Source organism: Tupaia chinensis, unplaced genomic scaffold, assembly GCF_000334495.1.
Source record: "Tupaia chinensis unplaced genomic scaffold, TupChi_1.0 Scaffold143247_2, whole genome shotgun sequence".
Classification (NCBI taxonomy): domain Eukaryota; kingdom Metazoa; phylum Chordata; class Mammalia; order Scandentia; family Tupaiidae; genus Tupaia; species Tupaia belangeri.
In genome coordinates, this window is record NW_006203092.1 from 2,161,134 (window position 1) to 2,182,355 (window position 21,222).

Below are 21,222 nucleotides of genomic sequence, written 5' to 3' on the forward strand. Positions count from 1 at the left end.
TGTTACCATATTACATGATCATTTTTTAGAAAGGTTTTTTTTTTTGTCAATCTAATAGATGTAATATTGTGTCTTGTCTTAGTAAATAATGTATAGGTGTAACAGAACCCATGGAATGGGGGCACATTTGCTTCCTTATCACATGGATTGAATTTTATCTTACTTCTGTTATTGCAGTAATCATAATCATCATCATCAAACTAGTAATAAAAGAGTTATGGATTGTTATGTGCCAAACCTTTGCTTTCCATTTACATGCATTAATTAATTTAATCTTCATAGCAGTCTCTAGATGTAGAGACTCTCATAGGTCCATTTCACAGCTGAGGAGAAAATGACAGAGAATGTGTAAATGAGTTGCCCAGTGTCACGGAATTATTACCAAAACAAGGAGCAGAACTTGAACTCTTTGGTGCTACGAGTAGTAGAACGCTGCTTTGTGATACGAGAGCAATACTAGAGGATAACAAAGGATGCTAGAGAAAGGTTTTGGGTCTGTTAAGTTGAACATGCCAGACTTATCTGTGTGCACCCTTTGATCTTAGCTACCCTATGAAAGTACAAGGTGTGGTTATCCAAAGGTTCCTTAACTTATCTGTGTCTTTCCTTCTCTGTAAAGGGAGGGTGGTAAGAGTATCGACTTCATAGGAATGATGGAAGAAGTTAATGAAGTGTGTGTGACTCAAATAGAAAATAGTGCTGAGCAGATAAGCCTGTAATAAATGTCTGCTGCTACCGCTGTTTGTTTGTTTGTTTGTTTTGTATTAATTAAGAAATCAGGACCAGCAGGTGGCGTGGTGGTTAAGGGCTCTAGACTCCCTCATGGCTTACTGTGGTTAAAGTCCTGGACCTGGCAGCTTGCTTTCTCACTCCCTCCCCCTGCTTTTCTCTCTCCGGCCAAATTAAAATTAATTAATAAATAAGTAAATAAAGTTAAATAATTCTTAAAAAGAAGAAATCATTAGAACCACTTTCTAATACCAACATAATGAGCTCTAGGAAAGATTCTTTCTTTCTCTAATTCATTCACTCATTCGTTTATTTTTCTTTTTAAGAGTTAATGAATCCTACCTATGTTTTCTAGAGTTTTAAAATATGCGTATAGGTCCAGTCATGAAGGTACAATCAATAAAGCATTGCTGTGTCATACTGGAGTCACATAGGAGGGTTGGGTTCGGATCCCAAGTCAGCCTGAATGTGCCACGCACATTTGCTCAAGGCCACGATACTGGCTGGCTAGAAAATTTGGGAGAGGATTGTGGAGTGGTGAGATCCTGTCAAGTATCTCTCTCACTCTCTCTTTCTATCTATCTTTTATGAAAACTCATTTTTAAAAATAATCTACATATAGTAACAACTTACTTTTTCACTTTGACAGTTTTGCTCAAGACCTGCTTCAATAAATAGTGGAAAATGTTCATTTTTTGCTTTCACAGAATTCCTACAGTGTAATAAAATGATGAGTGATGGATGGAATTTTAACTAGCTATTTCACAAAAGTTTTATACGGTTAAGCATCATGGTGAGATCCTTTACACCTGAACAGATAGAACCATCTGGTGGTGTGGTGGTTAAGGCAGCTGGATCCCATATGGCCAGCTACTTGGTTTGAGTCTTGAGCCAGTGTCTTAAAAAATATGCATGGAGCACGTGCCCAAAATCTTGAAGGTGGGAGGAATGGGGGAGAAGGAATTGAAGTGTAACCACCCCCCAAATAGGGTACTTTCTCTCTCTCTGTCTTTCTCTAGAGAGTGCACATACACTCTGATAAAACAGCAAAAAAATGAAATAAATAGTCTCTAGAATTAGAAATTTCCAGTTAGGAAAGGAAGTACTGACCAAAGTAAAAATGTGTCTCAGCCTCTGTGTTCTGAACCGTCGCCCATCGCCCATTTTCTCCCTCCATCAGAGATACTCTTTTATCCCAGACTTTTTGCCAAGGTGGCTTTTTTTTTATTTTTTCAATTCTTACTTCAACCTTTCCTCTTCCCTGGAAGCACCTCAAATATCCGTGTTGAGTACACATTTCCCATACTGTCTTCTAGTTAACATCTAGTGTAGTCGTTTTTGTGTAGCATGGAGCAGGTTGTGGGGGCTCATCTTCTTTACGGTCTTTGATATGTTTTCTTTCAACAGTCTTACATGCTATCTCCTCTTAGCCAAACATCTCAGTGCATATCCCCTTATTCTTCTGTCCATTCAGAGTTCTTATGGCTTTTGGCAATTACTGAATATGACGTCATGTATTTATTTTGTAGGTATGGAAAGTGCAGTCAAGACAGAAGAAGTAGCAATGGCCAAGGCCTCAAGGCAGAGCATGCTAGACTAACTTAAGCAATGTTAGGAGATGATGTAGTGGCTGGAGTGGAGAAGGAGAAGCAAAGAGGCATGGGAGTTTAGGTAGGTCGAGGTGGAATAAGATCATGCAGGATTTAATCAGCAGATGCTCCATTAGTGATGAGGTCTGTCTTAGCAAGAAAGACGTTTACAGAGGTAAGCTTCTGACACAGTGTGTTCAGGGATGTTCTTTCCCTTGATTTGATTGCTAAGCTTAGAAGCCACCATTTTTTCTATGGTAACTGCAGTTCTTGATTACTTACTTAATGTCTGTAATATTAAAGCTCCTGCAAAATGTCACTTTCACTTGGGTCTGTGCCCTAACCTGGCATGTGAGTCCAATAATTATTTGTAATAAATCAGCTTCAGAAATACCTTAGTATTTACCAGACCTTATGAAATACATGATTGGAATAGTATTTAAAACTGCCTTATTTTACTACTAGCAAAATCTAATAAATTGGGCAAATAATACTTGCAAAACTTAACATATATGCAGTTTTATCCTATTGCATTTAAAAATTTATTATTACTGCTTTTAACTGTTTTTAGGTAAACAGTTCAGTGGCATTAAGTACATTCATATTGCTATGCAGCTATCACACCATCCCTCTGCAGGTTTTTCATCTGTGAAACTGGAGCTCTGCCCATTAATAACTCCCTACTCATCCCTCTTCCTATCTCCATCAACCACCATCTATTTTCTCTCTATGAATTTGACTATTTTAGGTACTTCATGAGTGAAGTCATGCAATGTTTGTCTTTTCAGTTAGTAAGTTCTCAGTGTTTATCTATGTTATAACATGTTTAGAATTTCCTTCCTTTTTAAAAAACAATTATTTCATTTTATTCATTTATTATTATTATTTTAAATTTTGCCACAGGGCATGTATGCTGACCAGGAAGAGAGAGAGAGAAGTGAGAAAGAAAGTCATCAGATCTGTGACTCAAACCATGTCAGCCATGTGGTAGTCCAGCCCCTTAACCACCACACCACTTGCTGGCCTAGAAGTTCCTTCTTTTTTTAAGCCCGAATAATAGTCTGTTTATGTGCAAAAAGACTTCAAAGAGTTCATGGAAGATGAGATTAAAGGACAAGTTAGTTCTGGGACAAAAATTTTTGAAATCCATGGATAGTGTTCATAATATACACTTTCCACGAACTTTTTGAAGACCTGTGTATATATTATAGCATTTCTAATTTATTTATTTTACATTCATTTACTGTATGTCATTAAAATGTACAAAATGAATTTTCCCATTCAGAATACACTGTTTATTAGTTCTTTCAAAGATCTTACTATACATATCTTCAATAAATAATTTTCATTTTGTGTTTCTTAACTGTTTTACTTCTTTTTTTACTTCTTTTGGAGAGGTTTTTTTGCTATAGGGTGCATGTGCTCACCAGACAGAAAGCAAGAAATCATCCCCTGGGGGGATGGCCACGCCGCAATCCTTTCTCCTCCATTCTCCTCTCGGGATCTTGGGCACTCACGCACACGCGCCCAGCGTGAGTTTAAGCCACCGGGTCCAGGACTCGAACCGTGGTCGACTACATGGGAGTCCAGCTACATAGCCATTATGCTAACTTCTGGTCCCCAACTTCTTTTTTTCCCCATGATTCCCTTTTTACTCTCTGCCACTTCCGACCTATGGCACAAACTGAAATATTGGACAATATAAAGTTTAAAATATAAATATTGGACAATGGAGAGCAGCTGTGGTTACCATATCATTTGCTTATACATCCATTCGTTGATGGACACTTGGTTTGTCTCCCTCCTTTGGCTATTGTGAATAATGCTTCTGTAAACATAGCTGTACAAATATTTCTTCAAAATGCTTCTTTGAGTTATTTTAGGGATATACTCCCTTAAGTGAATTGTTGAATTATAGTTCTATTTTAATTTTTTTATAGATTGACATACTGTTTTCCATAGTTGCTGTTACTGTTTTACATTCTCACCAACAGTGAACAAGGGTTCCGATTTTGCTACAACCTTGTCAACACTTGTTATTTTCTGCTTTTTGATAATAGGTGACCTCATGGGTATAAAGCAGTATTTTATTCTTCTTTGTGATTTTTATTTCTGTAATTAATAGTGATGTTAAATATCCATAAGTGCATATGGACTGTTTCTATATCTTTAGATAAATAACTATTCAAGTTCATGCCCATTTTTATCCACCTTTTTTGTTGTTGAGTTTTTAGAGTTCTTTATATGTGCTTGATGTTAATCCCTCATCAGATATGTGATTAACAAATGTGATTCCCTTCTATAGATCACCTTTTTACACTATTGAAAGTGTCCTTTGATGGATAAAAGTTTTATTAATAATTTTGATGAGCTGTTTGTCCATTTTGTCTCTTTTGTTACCTGTGCTGTTCATGTTATTTCCAAGAAATTATTAACAAGTTTAAAATCATAAAATTTTTTTTCCAGTTTTCTTGTAAGAGTTTAAAATCTTATTTATTTTTATAGGGTTGAACTTTGGAGAGAACCAAGCAAATCCTTGGGCATCAGCATTGTTGGTGGACGAGGGATGGGGAGTCGCCTAAGCAACGGTGAAGTGATGAGGGGAATTTTCATCAAACATGTTCTTGAAGATAGTCCAGCTGGCAAAAATGGAACCTTGAAACCTGGAGATAGGATAGTAGAGGTACCCTCCAGTGAGCTTTCTATGCCAAAATTCTTCACTTGTTCCATCTTCTATACCAAAGGAATTATTATCTCTATTCTGATTACCTGACCTAACATAGAGAAAAACATGTTTGTGGTTAATGGTTTTCTTTCTTACTTGTTACTTTCCATACATAATTTTATTTTGTGTATGACAGCAGATTGTATATTTTGATGTAGAGATAGATGTTTGGAGAGATAACTAACTATTAAAAAAAAAGAAAAAAAAAAAACCTGGCCCCAAGTTAAAATAATTATGTTCTCTTTGAAAGACCAAAGCAAATTTCTTGGGGAAAAACATTGAATGGTTTAAAATTAATTATAATTTTTATAATGTACACAAAGTACATGCATCATAATTCATTTCTTCAATGAGATTTTTTTCTTTTCTTTCTTTCTTTCTTTTTTTTTTTTTTTGGAGAGATTTTCGCTACAGGGTGTGTGCACTCGCCAGACAGACAGAGAGAGACATAGAGACAGAAAGCGAGAAATCACCCCCCAGGGGGGATGGTCACGCCGCAATCCCTTCTCCTCCATTCTCATCTTGGGATCTTGGGCACACACTCACACGCGCCCAGCATGAGTTTGAAGCCACCGGGTCTGGGACGCAAACCGCGGTCACTATGTGGGAGTCCAGCGACATAGCCATTACGCCAACTGCTGGTTCCCTCAATGAGATTTTTTAAAGAAATACTTCATCATTATTTTATTGTAGATATGTTTTGTTAGGTGAGATTTTTTTTCCAAGTGAGTTTTTTTTTGGTAAAATGTTTGCTACTATCACTTTGATTACCTTTCATATAAATTCTTCCCTCTCAACCCAGCCAGGATCATCTTTGTTTTTCTCAGCACTATCCCAATTTACTGGAGGTGGCTCTGTGAGTGTGTGTGTGTGTGTGTGCATGTGTGTGTACACATGTATATTGTTATGTGCAAAACTGAAGTGTGTGGTCAAATTTTACCTAGTCCTTTAATTTCAAGCAAATTTCAATATTTTAAATAGACTCTTCTCTCCTGTGTCACTCACTCATTTGCTCAAATATCCTGGAGCAGCTGTCGCATTCCAGGTGCTATTACAGGCTCTGGGCATCCCACAGTTAACCAAGCCCTGTGCCTGCCTGCCAAGTGGGACAGACTTAAGAAGTAATCAAGTCACTTCAGAACCAGCATGATAAATTATTTGATCAGAATAAGCATAATTTTATTTAAAGGGGTCAGTACCCAACCCAGATTTTCTGAGTTTTAGAATTTATAGAGTAGACTAAAAGACAATGTCAAAATAAAATAACTTTATTACTAAGGTTCATTATATTTTCTTTGAACAAGTGACCATCTCTCATTTTCTAAATCCGTGCAACTTACAAACTAAAATGCCTTAAGTATTTAGAACTAAGTTATAACATACCAATCACGATGTCAAAATGAATATTTTTAGGATGTTTTTATTTATTATTTTATTGATTAATTGTTTCTGAGAACCAAAGAAGGTCGAGACATAGAGAAAGTAAAGAACATGCCCCCTTTTTTCCCCTATGACCATTTATAAGGAAGAATGATAGGCTTTCGCTTTCTTCCTGCCTTCTTACCTTTCATTAGATAATAACTTCATCCCCTTTTAAAGAAATTTAAAGTACTATCTAAAATCTCCAATTTTATATTATCACTAGAAAGTTTATTTTATGCACACTTTACTATTCAATATCTTTGACTTAAAAAGAAGGAAATATTCATGATTATTTTTAGAATGGGTAGGTCAATTTGCTCCTCAATGTTGTTTGAATGTACTAAGAGAGTTAAAGTCAAGTTCAAAAGAAAGGACAATTTTTGTGTTGTAAAATACCATGTGCAATTCACCAATGATCTGTTGAGTATTCTATGTGCAAGAACTTTTCCAGCAAATAAGAAAGCCATAGGGCTCTGTAATTCTGAGGATTCTAAAACATGACTTTGCTAAGAGTTCCAAAAAATGAATGTAGACTACGTGAGCAGGACCTGCAAAGTGTTCCATACTGATTCTAAAGTTCTTGGACTTGAGCAAAGGATTCTAACATTCGTTCAATTTTCCTGTTAATGGAATATATAATAGATGCGAATACTGACTTTTTGTCCACTAAAAAGTGAGAAGACATTTTTTAATGTGCACTGAAAAAACATTGTTATGTCATTCCTCGGAAAGGTTTCAATGAAATGTATATAATTCCTTTAAAGGTAATGATACTCTATGCAAAAACCTAATAATTAATATTCTTTTCCAGAATCATATCCACTCTGAGTTTGCTATTTTGTTGTATGTATCATGTCATAGTGATTGGAAATTATAATAAAGTCCTATCATTTTCTGGCAGGATTAGCATTTGGCCTTTTTAACTACTTTCCTTCTTATACATATAGTATGTAAGCTATGCTGGTCATCACCCAAGCAAGCTATGATCAATAAAAAGATATAAAATAACTTTCATTTTCAAGCTATTCATAGAAGAATTACTAACAAGTAATCTCTTGGCTTCCAGCTCCCTATTATGTCTACTACAAAGTTTCTTTTGCAAAACTAACCTTACAATAATCTGATTTTTCTAAATATCAGAATTTCTTGTAGCTTCAAGTTTCCCTGTATTTTAGAGAAATATTTAAGACATCATGCACCTACTTACAAACCACTCTATACTGAATTAGAAGAAAATTTATACAGTGACTTTGATAATGAAGGTAGAGCTGCTGGGTAGTTCCCTTATATTATTTTTTGATGATATTAATGTATTAATTTAGAGGAACAGCTGAGCAGTTTAGGGAATGCAGAAGCAGAATCTTTATTCTTAATTATTACTATTCCACTACTTTACTGGAGGGAGGAATCTGTGTCTAAACTAGGGTACCCCAAGTCCGCGGCTGTACAGTTGAGAAGTTCAGTAGTCTCAATTATTTGTGATACTGAAACAGACTTTCTGGGAACCCAACAAAGGATGCCCAACACTCTAGATCCACAAAGTGTCCTGTTTTCTGTAGCTTCTTGAATTGTTAAGCTGAGGCCTTCCATTGCAGGTGGATGGAATGGACCTCAGAGATGCAAGCCACGAACAAGCTGTGGAAGCCATTCGGAAAGCAGGCAACCCTGTAGTCTTTATGGTACAGAGCATTATAAACAGACCAAGGGTAAGCGAACACAGAGGGCAAGGTAGGCATATCCAATCTGTTCAACTTGGAATCTCATGTATCAAGGGCCAAGTTGTCTGTATGAGCAAAGATTTCAATTCATGAGATTTCAGAAGACTTTTCAAAAGCTTTTATTCTCATTTTAAAAAATTGAGTTATCCTAAAAAAAAAAAAAGTCCTTCTATCATTTGTAGTGAAAACTGGAAGTCTGTTAAAAACATACAGACGCAAGATATATTGGTGGCCTTAAGTATCTAGATGGTTAAATACTAGTGTTCATTATAGTCACAAAATACAGAAGTTAAGTGGATTGCGATGTCATCATTCAGGTTAATAGTCCATGATCCTTAGTGGAGTCCCTTAGATGCTGCAGGGGTTTCATTTTCTAGACAGTGTCTCCTGCTGATAAAGTCCCATGATCACCTGTGAGTGATCTCCAACATGTTTACATCCCACTGAACATTAAGTTTCCACTGGGTAGATTTTTGTTTCTGTGTAAGTGATTCATAATTGCTATTTCTCAAGCACAACCACTATGAAACTCTTTATTACTGGATAAATGCTGGTGTGCAGAAGCCTATTAACCCATTTTAAAGACAATAGTAGTTTGTGCAAAAAGAACAGTCTTCCTGAAAGGAAAAACCTATGCATTTTTTATAAATGCTATTTAGACATCATAGGTAAAATGGATTTAAATATATTTTAGAAAATATGAGCACATTTAGTGATGTTGTTAATAGAAAAGATATGAAGTGAGGCTTCATGTATTTGTTAGGTCCTAATAATGCTGAAGAACATTTATGCCAGCAGTTTAAATTTTTTTTTCTATTTCTTATGTTTCAATTGAAGCAAATATATTTCTATGCAGCAATTATAAAATACATTTGGGTTCCCTACTCCTTGGAAAGCTCCTTAGAAGGATATGCATTCACTTAAAAGTTGCTTGCCATGTCAGGAGTTTTCTAGATGTCCTGACATCCTTAGAGACTCTACTTCTGGATCTGAGTTAACAGCCTGGGTCACACTGATTCTCTCTGAATTCTCAGCTTACTAGTTTTGAAGGCGGGTTGTCATTAAAAGAAAAATGTCAACATATGTGAGAGAAGTTAAAAGCATTGTGCAAAACCTAAAACATACCATTTTATCTATAAAATACCTTGAATTTTAACTTGTAAAGTTAAGGATTTAAGAAACTAATGCTCAAATGACAGAAGGAAAATTGCTAACTGCTCTGTAGATGAGCTCAGTGAAAGTAGCATCGATATTCTCTGCCATGGAATACAGAGGAACCACATTTATTTTACTAGTACTTCCTTTTGTTGTGAAGACAGGTGTAACTCTGGCCTGGGTTCACCTTCAGGAATGGATTTTTTGTAGTTCTTAATGTAAGCATTTATCTTCACATCTGCAGTTTTTAATCATTCAGTTGTTTATTGTTAGGTAATAATTATCCATTCAGATAGAAAATCTGCCAAATGGTAGGGCTGCATCATGCTGTATTCTTTACAAATGCCATTCAGTTTGTTTAAATAACTACAAATCTTTTTACACTTGTTTCCATTTGTTGTGTTAAACATAGACACAGCATGATAATGTTGGTAAATGGCTGTTGAAGTTAAGTTGCAACTATTTTTGTGTGTATGAGGGGGGTGGGTTGTATTCCTTTCTAGGTTTTACTTTTAATTTCAAACTTTACATCTCTTGGGACCCTACTGTAAGCTGCTGAATAGGGATCCTTAATATTACTTTAAAACCTTAAACTACTCAATACAAACTTTTTTTTTTCCAATGCTAGTCACATTTTCAATGAGCTGAGAAAATATTGTCTCATACACCTGGAAAACACTTCTATTACTATTTGAGATACAATGACACCTAATTTTATACAATTATTCCAGGATAAATCTTGCTTAGAATGGCACATTTGGTCAAGCTGTATACATTTTGCTTTGGAAAATTAGAATTAATTTTGAATTTGAAATGAGACCTACTTGGTTTCCAGTGATTTACTTCCCTATAGAAATAACTGTATCTCCAGTATTCGAAAAGAAAAAAATATCACGAAAACACATACTTAACAGTCTCAAAAATAAATGTTTTTATTGTGGATATAATATAAAACAGCTAGAAAATCTTATGCACAGGCTGAAAAGCCATTCTATCTCTTTGTTCCTTAGGCTGCTTAAGAATCAGAACTTTCCAGAACTAACCCTGATAATTTCACAAGTATAAACTTTCACAAAATGTAGTGTGACCACATTGTGTAATACAGTGGAAAGGTGGGCCCCATTAATACGAGCCAGAGAATGTCTTTGCCTCATGTGCTTTTTCTTAGTTAATAATGTTTCTGCTTTTATCAGCCCTTGGGACTACAATCAGAAGTTTCATCACTGATTTTTTAATAAAAAATGTAATCTGTTTCTATAAATCTTATAAGTCTTTTCCTAATAATAGAGCAATATGCCATTTCATCTGCTCTGTTCATGCTGTACTTTCACATTCTGCTATCAGGGCCAAATTCTAATCCTAATCCTCTAAAATCTGCGAATGAAAAAAAATAAAAAGAAATTTACAAAACCTCCCAAATTATCAGTAGAACTCTCTTTGAGTAATCCATTTTCCATTATACTTAATTTTCTGTCATTCTATAGAATTATCAAAGACACCTGTAACCTAAAAATATTATGTACAAGGATTCAAAATAATCTCCATCCCCGTAACATGGAATTCTTTTGCCGACGGTATGTTTTTCATCTGTGCCCAGTCATTACTTCTACCTTACTAAATGGTCATGTTCCTCATATTTGTGATCTTCTCTTTTGTAAAGCAAGAGTTGACATTTTAAACTGAAAAGCGGAAAGAAAGTTGAGCTGAGCAGAAATGTCATTGTGCCCATTCCCCCAACCCACCCCTTTTCCCTGTGTAGGAAAAACATTGCGAGAAGAGCAGAATGAAAGGGTAATGTGGCATAAGCTTTAGTGTAGGCATACTGCACAGTCTTTCCAGTGTTCTCCCATTTAGGGTGATGTCACATGACAACCTCTCTCTGCACTTGATGCCTGCCAGTGAGCCTTCTTTTATAGAGAGGAGTAACACAAACATTTCATTGGAGCCAAGATGAATTTTAAATGTCGGCCATTTCTTCTGAAAAATATATTCAATAAAAGAAAAAGATAGCAGTGTAAAAAGGAGAAGAATTTATAATGCTAAAGAAATTTCTTTCATTATTTTATTAATTTATTTATTGGGCTGTGAAAAGGCTAAATTCTATCTGGCAGTCATCCTGCCTTTAATATGTGTATTCAACTCTAACTTTCCTGCCTCAAGACATATTACAGGCAAGCTACAAAATCTATGAGAAACATTCTAAGGCAGGACTTCAAATATTACACAAAGCCTTATAAATTCCTGAATAATATGGGAAATTTTATAGGACACTTTTTAAAGCATGAATTTCAGTGTTCCAACTTCAACTCAAACTGGGCAGAAGTAAGAAAACACCAAAGTGCTGTTCTCATTTCTTCACAAATTGTTGGCTTTATTTTTTTAAATAAAAAATATGATTGTTCTAAAGTAGCCTTAATAGATAGTCAAAATATGAAAAACTATTTTACTGGGAAACTAAATAACAGCATAAAGAAGGTGCCAGTGAACTAGCAGACAAATGTTTAATTTGCTTTCTGGAACAGATAGATTATTTTTTTTTAAATATAACATAATTAGCTTTCAAATATAAGTGACTAAAAACTTTGTGGTTTTAATTTTGAAATGTTCACTGACGTGCATGAATCATATATTAATATAGAATGTGGGCAAGATACTCGTGCCATCTGTGATAAGACATTCAGGGAAAATAAAAGAAATTTGGGGTCAATTTAATAAGCTAATTTCCTGTGTGGTGTGTGGACAGATTTAGACTCTGGTGTAAATTCAGGTCAATTAGAGGCAAACCCTTAGTTCCAGACTATTTAAGGGAAAGTTGCTATTCATTACTATTGATAGATCTGGAAAGATCTAGTTTCAGAAGGCAGTTCTTGAAATCAGTAAGTACGTTGATGTTAAAACTGAGTTGTTTTACATACATTTCTTTTGCGCTCAGCGCCTCTTATGTTTCCTTTTAGAAATCCCCTTTGCCTTCCCTGCCGCACAACCTTTACCCTAAGCACAACTTCAGCAGCACTAACCCATTTGCTGACTCTCTACTGTTCAACGCTGACAAGGTTGGATAATGCCCATTGTCTTGCCATTGCCTTTTGCACATGTTTTGTTCTTTGTTATTACTGTGCCTTTGTCCCAGGTCACCGTGTACTCCATTCGGGCAGGAAGAAAACACCCAACAATTGTGTGTTTGAAGTGAGCATGCAGATCCTTTCCTAAGCTCATTTTCTTGTCAGAGAATGTGTATTTTTATAGCTGAAATGAAATGGTCCTTCTGAAAAGTGAAAGAGAATCATGAGTCTAGTGCCTTTCTTGTATTTGGGTACAATTTAAATTCTCTGATATTTAAATATGCTAGTTGCCAAATGTATGAACTGCTGTCACATGCAATTTATTTAAAAACTTGTATTGGTTTAAAGCCTTTTCAGACTTCTACAAGGTGGTCATAAAAGCTCTATTGTGTGTTAATCACTCTACAAATAATTGTAGATGTGTACATATAGGAGACTGTTGAATATTCATAAAGATTGTCCATATAAATGCCTGAATCAGGAAATGTAACTGTTTTAATGCTTGTACATCCATACTTGGATATTCTCATGCTCTGATGAAATTATAAAACCAAAATTAAACTAAATTTTATAAAAGCTTATATACTATAATTTGATCATGAAAAGAAAAAAAAAGCTGTCAACAATTTCTTTCAGGAAACATTTTATGAATATTCATTGGATTTTCATGTTGTTGTAATATGGCTAACCAAAGATGCTCTGTCTGAAGGAATATGTTTTCTATTGCTGTAGGAATTACAGAATTCAAGTAAAGTTACCTTCCGTTGTTCCCCAACTAACCCTTTTGCTCCCACACCATTTAAGGTTTGTCTCAGTGTGAAATCTTCATACGTGGATGTGTTATATGTCGTACTTGATGTTTACAGACATAGCATAGAGTGATTTCAAGTGCACTTTGCATTTTTGCCAATGAAGGCTAAATGATCTTTGTTAAAGAGCTGTATTTTCACTAATGCATTTTAAGAACTGTCAGTGACAACCCAGTTACATGATCTTGGTATGAATGAGAATGTCAAGGGTAGTAAAATTGCCCCCTGAGTAAATACAGAATTATTTTAGTTTTATGATTAGGTTTGACAGCTTTTTGTTTACTCACGGTGTGAAAATTCTGTGCCTAAGATCTTGACCAGTTTTTCAGATAAAGGTTTTGCTTGTTTGTTCCTAAGAAGAATGACAGCTCAGAAAAATTATGAGCAAGATCTCTGAAATGTATATTCATAGATTTTTAAAATTAGGCAGTGAAAAAGGATTCTATTTTACTTTTTAAAATTAAAATATACTTAATTCATGCTTGGTCTTCTTTTCTGTTGTTACAGAGAAGTAATTATTTATTTAAACCAGAAAAATTGTGAAGTATATATACTTCTATTAGCATGATAAATTAACCTTGATTAGATCAGATGAAGTTTTTTTATATCTATATGTAGTTCTTTATATTTGTACGTTATTAATTTGAGAGATTTGAAGCACAGCATTTGGGAAGATAACAAGGGTTACATTTGTACTAGTATCTTTTATCTGTTTGGGCAATGATGTGTATAAACCAAACATTTTAAGACAGCAGATTCTGTAACCTGAAAATCTGTTGCCCTTAAGTCTCTGTCAGCCAGTCTTCTGCTTTGCCAGAATTAAGTGTTTTCAAAATCATCAAAGAAAGATCACATTCAGTGTCAAGTAGTTTTAGTGTTAGATACGTTTCTGGTATTCTGAGTCTTGGCACCAATTAATAATTTCCAAATATTTATGCATGCTTGTCATTCAGTGCGTTTTTCTAACAAACAGACTTATTTAAAAATTATATCATTTTTCTAGATATATACATATAAAATATGACAAGTTTGGTCACAGGGATTTTTATGGGAAAAAAGTTTTAAAAAAAGAAGCTAGGATAAGGCATCAGGGTCAGCGACATACAGTGGTTGGTTCATTAGCTGGTGTCTCTCATCCCTGAGTTAGAGGCTATCTCACTACGGAAATTAAAGAACGTTATATAATGGAAAGTGCATTGAATTAAACATTAAGCAAGAACTCTAGTACACTGTGGTTTCAAACAAAATCTTTCACTTCTCGTGACCTCAGGTTCAAAAGGTTTATTCCTCTGCAAATGAATAAAATCTACTTACCATTCTGTTTGATAATTGGTATTTTAAGTACTTGACAATACCAAGTCCTCTTTTATTGAAACTGGACCTATGGTTCTTCTAAGTTACAGTAAATATATCACACTTTGGCTCTGTATGAAGTATTTTTGTATGCTATTTTTTTTCATCATGTGAACCATCTTGACAAGAGAAAGATGGTGTTGTCCCTGTAAACCACGCCCTTTAGATCGCAGACCATGTGCTATGTGCTAACATTCCAGCTTCCCTGGTAGACAAGCCTGCATGTGTTAGTTCCTGTGGACTTATTGAGAGTAACATTTGGAGAGAGGATTCAGGTAGCAATACAAATTCTTTAAATAGAGTCTCACTAACAAACTTTGGAGGGCAACTTCTTTGTCAATTTTTTAAAAAATTTCAACTGATCGTTTTAGACACCCTCAACTCTTGTCTGTACCCCTTCATATTTGTGATAACTTTGGAATGAGAATTTTTTTCCAGAAGGGATGTTGGTGCAATATTCTATCTTAAGTCATTCACACTTCCAAATTGAATAGTTCAGTGGCTTAAAATAGCAAACAACAGTTTAATGAATCGTGCTCTCATATTATCTCAGTTAATATATTTAAACTTTACCTGAATCCTGTCGAACATTTTACGGACTAGTGGACTTCAAAAGTTTATGGAATAAAATGGAATTAAAGCACAAGTTTATTTTGGTGCAAGAAAAAAAAATGAAATCTATGCACAGTTTTTTCATAATTTGTATTGTCCATAAACTTTTTGAAGACCCCCTTGTCTATGTGAGCTTTTCCTTATTTGTTAGATATTTTGAACTGCTTTTTTGTTTCTGGCACTATCCTCTTATTCCTTTTCTTTAAAGTTTCCTTCCCCTGGCTGCACTTGCCAACTGCATTCTTCTTGTTCCCACAGGCGCCCAGTCAGTCAGAGTCAGAGCCAGAGAAGACGACATTGTGCAACGTGTTGCCACACCCTACGTTAGCATTTGAAGAAACGGGCAGTGATCACGCACAGTCTTCCGCAAGCAAAATCACAGATGACCTGGACAAAGAAGATGAGTTTGGTTACAGCTGGAGTAAGTCATCTTTTTCTGATGCACTTAATTATAGGAGGTATTTGAATAGCTCTGGTTTTCACAAACAAGTATGTTTCAGCGTTAGTGGTACATACTGCAATTTTGTGTGAAAAAAAAAAATGCTGTTTGATTGACTTGAGTACAACATCCATTCCTGAGGTATGAAATCATGTCCATCCTTTCCTTTACATGTGCATTCCTATTAAAGCCCGCTTTGCCTTTTGTAGGGGCATTAAGGAAAGAAGGGCATACTCTCAGATGCTGGTGGATCTGCCACCCTGTGGTTTTGAACAAGTCATTGCCCCTTTCTAGGCCTCAGATTCTCAATTATAAAATCAGATGTTGTTATCACACGTTGAGTTTCTGTGTTTTCTATAATGGTGTGGTGGCATAGTTTAATTCTTGAGATAAGATCGTTGGGCATTTCCTAAATTGTTTCTTGCCTTTAAGTGTTAGCCCATTTTAAAAATACAGTTCTTCTCTCAGGATGCTAACATTATGTTAGATAAGGTCTGAAGAGTGGTAAGTACAATGCCTGGTACACAGGGATCATTCAAAGGCAGCTGTTATTAAGATTGATGGGGTGTCTGTGTTTTCTAAGGAAATTGAACATTTTATAGGGAAATATTAAAGATTTAACTAAAAGCCATATAAGTGTCATTGTTTTAAGAGCTTCATTCTAAAACATCTAATTATTTCCTTCTTGAAAGCAATAATAGAGGCCTTTAGGAAGCCCAAAATATAAAAGTCGGACAATGGCAGTTTTTGAAATTAATGCAGTTAAGAATCAATGTGGAAGCATGACAGTAACCTTATAATATTTTCTAAGAGATTATTGGTGAAGTTTACAATTTTCCTGGTGTGTTGTCAATGACACAAAAGTATATTGCTAATCCAAAAAAAGCGACTAGAGTATACTCTTAGGAAGATGTTAACTTGAATGTTTGTTTCTGTTATCAACCCACCCCAAACTTAATGGCTTAAAACAACAATTTGTTATTAACCTATCAAGGTGCAGTGGCTGCCTGGACTCTGTTGAACTGGACATCCAGCATAGCTCACTCATGGTTAGTTCTTAGTGCTGACTGCTAGCTGGTCACTCATCTCAGGCCGTGGACTGGGCTGTGACTGGAGGTCAGACCTACATGTGGTCTGATCCTTGGATTGAAGGAAGTGAACAGTAAACTCCACTTCTCAGAGATGTGGGTAGAACATATAAATAGTTTCTCTAAATAGGGCATGAATCCCAAAGCTGGTATAGGTCCATCGATTTGTCCTGCCTGATGGCTTTATGCAATAAGAAAATCCATTCCCCTATTTCTGCACATATGTAGCAAGCAACAACTTGATATGACAGTGTGGACAATGTAGATTTCCTACAGGAGCAAAGCTCCCGCAGACTAGTGAACACAGACATTGTGGATGCCTTAGTTCAGTTCTTCTCTGCAAACGATAAAGTAAGTTTCTGGCTTAATCATAATCTCTCAAGAGTCTAAAAATATGAATCCCTCTTCTTGGGTCTGAAACCTCAAGGCGAACTGATTAATCAGCCACTATGCTGTCTGCACTGTGTATGCAAAGAAATTCCTCAAAGTTTGGATACTTCGGGACAGCAGTCCTGATGCCCAGATAGCCATTCTAGTTTGTGTTTGACTGCTGAAGGTTACCTTTTGGTTAATGCTGTTTTGAGATAAAACTAGTCTTCCATAGTAAAGCAATTTGGCTGTGAATGAACTTTTAATTTGTATGTTTTACATTTGTTGTGTGTAGAAAGCATCAGAGAGCGTTATGGAACCCTAACAGGCGAGCTACATATGATTGAACTAGAGAAAGGTCGTAGTGGTCTGGGTCTAAGCCTTGCTGGGAACAAAGACCGATCCAGGATGAGTGTCTTTATAGTGGGGATTGATCCAAATGGAGCCGCTGGGAGAGATGGTCGATTGCAGATTGCTGATGAGCTTCTAGAGGTAAATTCTTTTGGAAAGCTTTGAATTTAATCTTGCTGTATTAGGGCAGTGGAATCACCAGTTTCTAGAGAATCTCCTAGACTTCATATAGTTACAGAGAAAACTATCACTTGCCTAATAAAATAGATGCATTTTAGGAACTCTGGCTAAAAACCAAATCTTTACTAAGTAGAGTCCATGTTTCCATTAACTCCCATTAAAAGGTCATGACTATTGAGTATCAGAAAAATCTTGCCCCAAGACAGTAATAAAGATCACACTTAAAAAATTGTGTGTGTGTGTGTGTGTGTGTGTATGCTGCATTTTTATTAGGAGTTTTTAAACAGCTAAATGATCAATCATTCCCTAGTATTGTGGCTGGACATTATGGACAATGAATCCCTAATGGAGAGGTGAATCCCTAATAGGGGTAGGGAGGCTCAGTCAGCAGTTATTAGATGCTGAGATGGCAGTTTTTGTTAGATCCTGGGGTGCTTAAGCACAGTATGCTGCCTAAATCTTCAGTGTACCCATCATTTCTTCTCCCAGTGTCTATTCCCAGGCCTTGAGTTTTGAGACTAACTGGGAGATGTGACTGTAGGGAACTTTGCCGAATGGTCTTTGCAGATCACAAGTGTTTCCACAAATCCTTGTTTGTTTAAGCATTCTGGGAGCCCAGTGCTTTCTAGGAAATATTCTGTCTATTCTCCACAGTTGATGTTAGTGGTGCCTCTTTACCAGTAAGTGTGAATAGCAGCCTTCATACACGTCTTTGTAAAGATGACTGTAAACATGACCTTTCCTTATTTACCATCAAAATCCAGGTTATATTCTAGTGAAAAAAAATAGATGTAATGTTTTAAAGTAAGAAAAAAACGTGCTCTGTGTTAGCTAGCTAGGATAATTAAAATATTTGCAATTTTAAGCCCATCTAATGAAACCTAATTCTCATAGATCAATGGCCAAATATTATATGGAAGAAGTCATCAGAATGCCTCTTCAATCATTAAATGTGCCCCTTCAAAAGTAAAAATCATTTTTATCAGGTAAGCATTTTTTTCTTTCATTGGTTTACCAAATACATTTTTTAATATTGCAATTCTGAGTTCTTTTGAATGAAAATAAAACATTTGTATATATGTAAGTGTTATATAGTTCCAAGTCTTTGGGGTTAAAGAACTTTATCTACTAATTTTTCTGAGTCTTCAAGTAAGAGAATGAAAATAATATCATCATGATATGATAGGTTGATGCTTTTATCTTTTAGAAATAAAGATGCAGTGAGTCAGATGGCTGTCTGTCCTGGAAATACAATAGAACCTTTGCCTTCTACCTCAGAGAATCTGCACAAGGAGGTATATGTAACGTATTTGTTTCTCTTTTTTTTTTTTGGAGAGGTTTTCGCTATAGGGTGCGTGCGCTCGCCAGACAGACAGAGAGAGACATAGAGACAGAAAGTGCGAAATCTACCCCCAGGGGAGATGGTCACGCCGCAATCCCTTCTCCTCCATTCTCCTCTCGGGATCTTGGGCACGCACACACATGCGCCTGGCGTGAGTTTTAAGCCACCGGGTCCGGGACGCGAACCGCGGTCGACTATGTGGGAGTCCAGCGACATAGCCATTACGCTAACTGCTGGTTCCCACGTGTTTGTTTCTCCGGGAAGCATTGGTTAATGTATTGCTTATTAATTCAGTTAACAGTTATAGAACACTTATAGTGATATCAAAGATAGATAAGTTATAGCCTTGGCACTCATGGAGAGGTTTTCGCTATAGGGTGCGTGCGCTCGCCAGACAGACAGAGAGAGACATAGAGACAGAAAGTGCGAAATCTACCCCCAGGGGAGATGGTCACGCCGCAATCCCTTCTCCTCCATTCTCCTCTCGGGATCTTGGGCACGCACACACATGCGCCTGGCGTGAGTTTTAAGCCACCGGGTCCGGGACGCGAACCGCGGTCGACTATGTGGGAGTCCAGCGACATAGCCATTACGCTAACTGCTGGTTCCCACGTGTTTGTTTCTCCGGGAAGCATTGGTTAATGTATTGCTTATTAATTCAGTTAACAGTTATAGAACACTTATAGTGATATCAAAGATAGATAAGTTATAGCCTTGGCACTCAAGGAGTGGATAGCCTTGTACAAAGATATTCACATGAGTAAGTACTCAGCTTCATGAAGGCCACCAGTGGAGTCTGTGCAGGGAATAGTGGGGGTAGAAGAGGAATTAGTTGTGTCTCTGGAGAGCGTGAGGATAAGACTTTATGGAGGAAGTTGCACATGAAGTATATGCTGAATGATTTGGGGGAGAAAAACATTCACAAGCAGAAAGCATGGCATGAGGAGTGGCATGGAGGCTCTGGCCAGGGCGAGGAATGGGATGTTGTAGAGCGTTACTGAACAATATGGGACAGAGAATGAGGAGCTGGTGAGGAATAAGTCCCTGAGAAAGGAGATGGGGGCAGGCTATGGAACCATTATGACAGGCTAACATGTGCCAGCTTCTGGAGCAATGTGGAAATCAAAGAATCAGAATTGCATTTGAACACTTCTCTGGCAGTACTGTAGAGAAAAATCAGAGAGTACAGGGGGAGAGAAGTTAAATTAGACAAAGTGAGAAGATTATTGAGGGGCCAGCCCATGGCACAGCAGGAACACAGTGCTCCGTGATACTGGAGCCACGTGGGAGGGTCCTGAGTTGCATCCCAAGGCTTCCCTGTGCAAGCAGCATGTGTGTGCTCATGATTCAGGGGGATGAAGCTGGAGGTAGCTTGTGCTGTAAAGATCCCTTCAGGAGTGCCTGTTTCACTATTGCTCTGTCTCATGGAAAAAAAAAAAAAAAGTAGATGAACTTTAAAAAAAAATGTTAGAATAATTCAGGAGAAAGACAATGAGGGCTTGAACTAAGGCAAGAAAAGAGGGAATAGTTATATCAGATGCTGAGAACCCAAATCGACAGTTCTTCATCTCTAACTGTACTCATTGAAGAAAAATGAGTGACCGAGAAACATTTATCTAAAAATTATTGTTGGAGCCATCTGCCTTGTTCACCAAGTGCTGTTTTTTTGGGCTGGGGTTATGATGGTGACTAAAATAGTATGTACTAGATTTCTGGTTATCTGACTGGGTGACATAATAGATGCCTGTCTTTCACCAAAGAGAAAATATATGAAAAAGGAACATACTTGCAAAAATGTAATGCATACTATTTGAGGCAGCTTAAGAATGAAGTGCCTGCTGGAAGATCAGGTAAACATGTAGACTGGGACATTTGGTATAGAGTTTAGAGATGAATTCCCACAGATGCATATTTGGCATTTGTTAGCCATGGAAGCTGAGATGTTTGCCTGCAGAGAGCATTTACAGAAAAGAAAGCCAAGGTAGAATTATGTAACATCAGTAATAAAGAAGAAGGTGATGAGACCAGCAGTTAGCGTAATGGCTATGTCGTTGAACTCCCATGTAGTCAACCGCGGTTCAAGTCCCGGACCTGGTGACTTAAAACTCACACCAGGCGTGTGTGCATGTGTGCCCAAGATCCCGAGAGGATAATGGAGGAGAAGGGATTGCGGCATGGCCATCTCCCCTGGGGGGTGATTTCTCGCTTTCTGTCTCCCTCTCTGTCTGGTGAGCGCACACGCCCTACAGCAAAAAAAAAAAAAAAAAAAAAATTCTTAA

At 36.6% G+C, this 21,222-nt stretch overlaps 1 protein-coding gene across 1 annotated transcript in view; it reads left to right on the forward strand.

Annotated features, from left to right (window-relative positions):
- MPDZ (multiple PDZ domain crumbs cell polarity complex component) overlaps positions 1–21,222 on the forward strand; it is a 163,217-nt gene that overhangs the window by 110,735 nt on the left and 31,260 nt on the right. Inside the window, 7 exon segments of the mRNA XM_027766416.1 lie at positions 4,824–5,001; positions 8,061–8,171; positions 12,293–12,391; positions 15,433–15,595; positions 17,366–17,562; positions 18,496–18,587; positions 18,809–18,896. Of these exon segments, the coding sequence (XP_027622217.1) occupies positions 4,824–5,001; positions 8,061–8,171; positions 12,293–12,391; positions 15,433–15,595; positions 17,366–17,562; positions 18,496–18,587; positions 18,809–18,896 (928 nt within the window).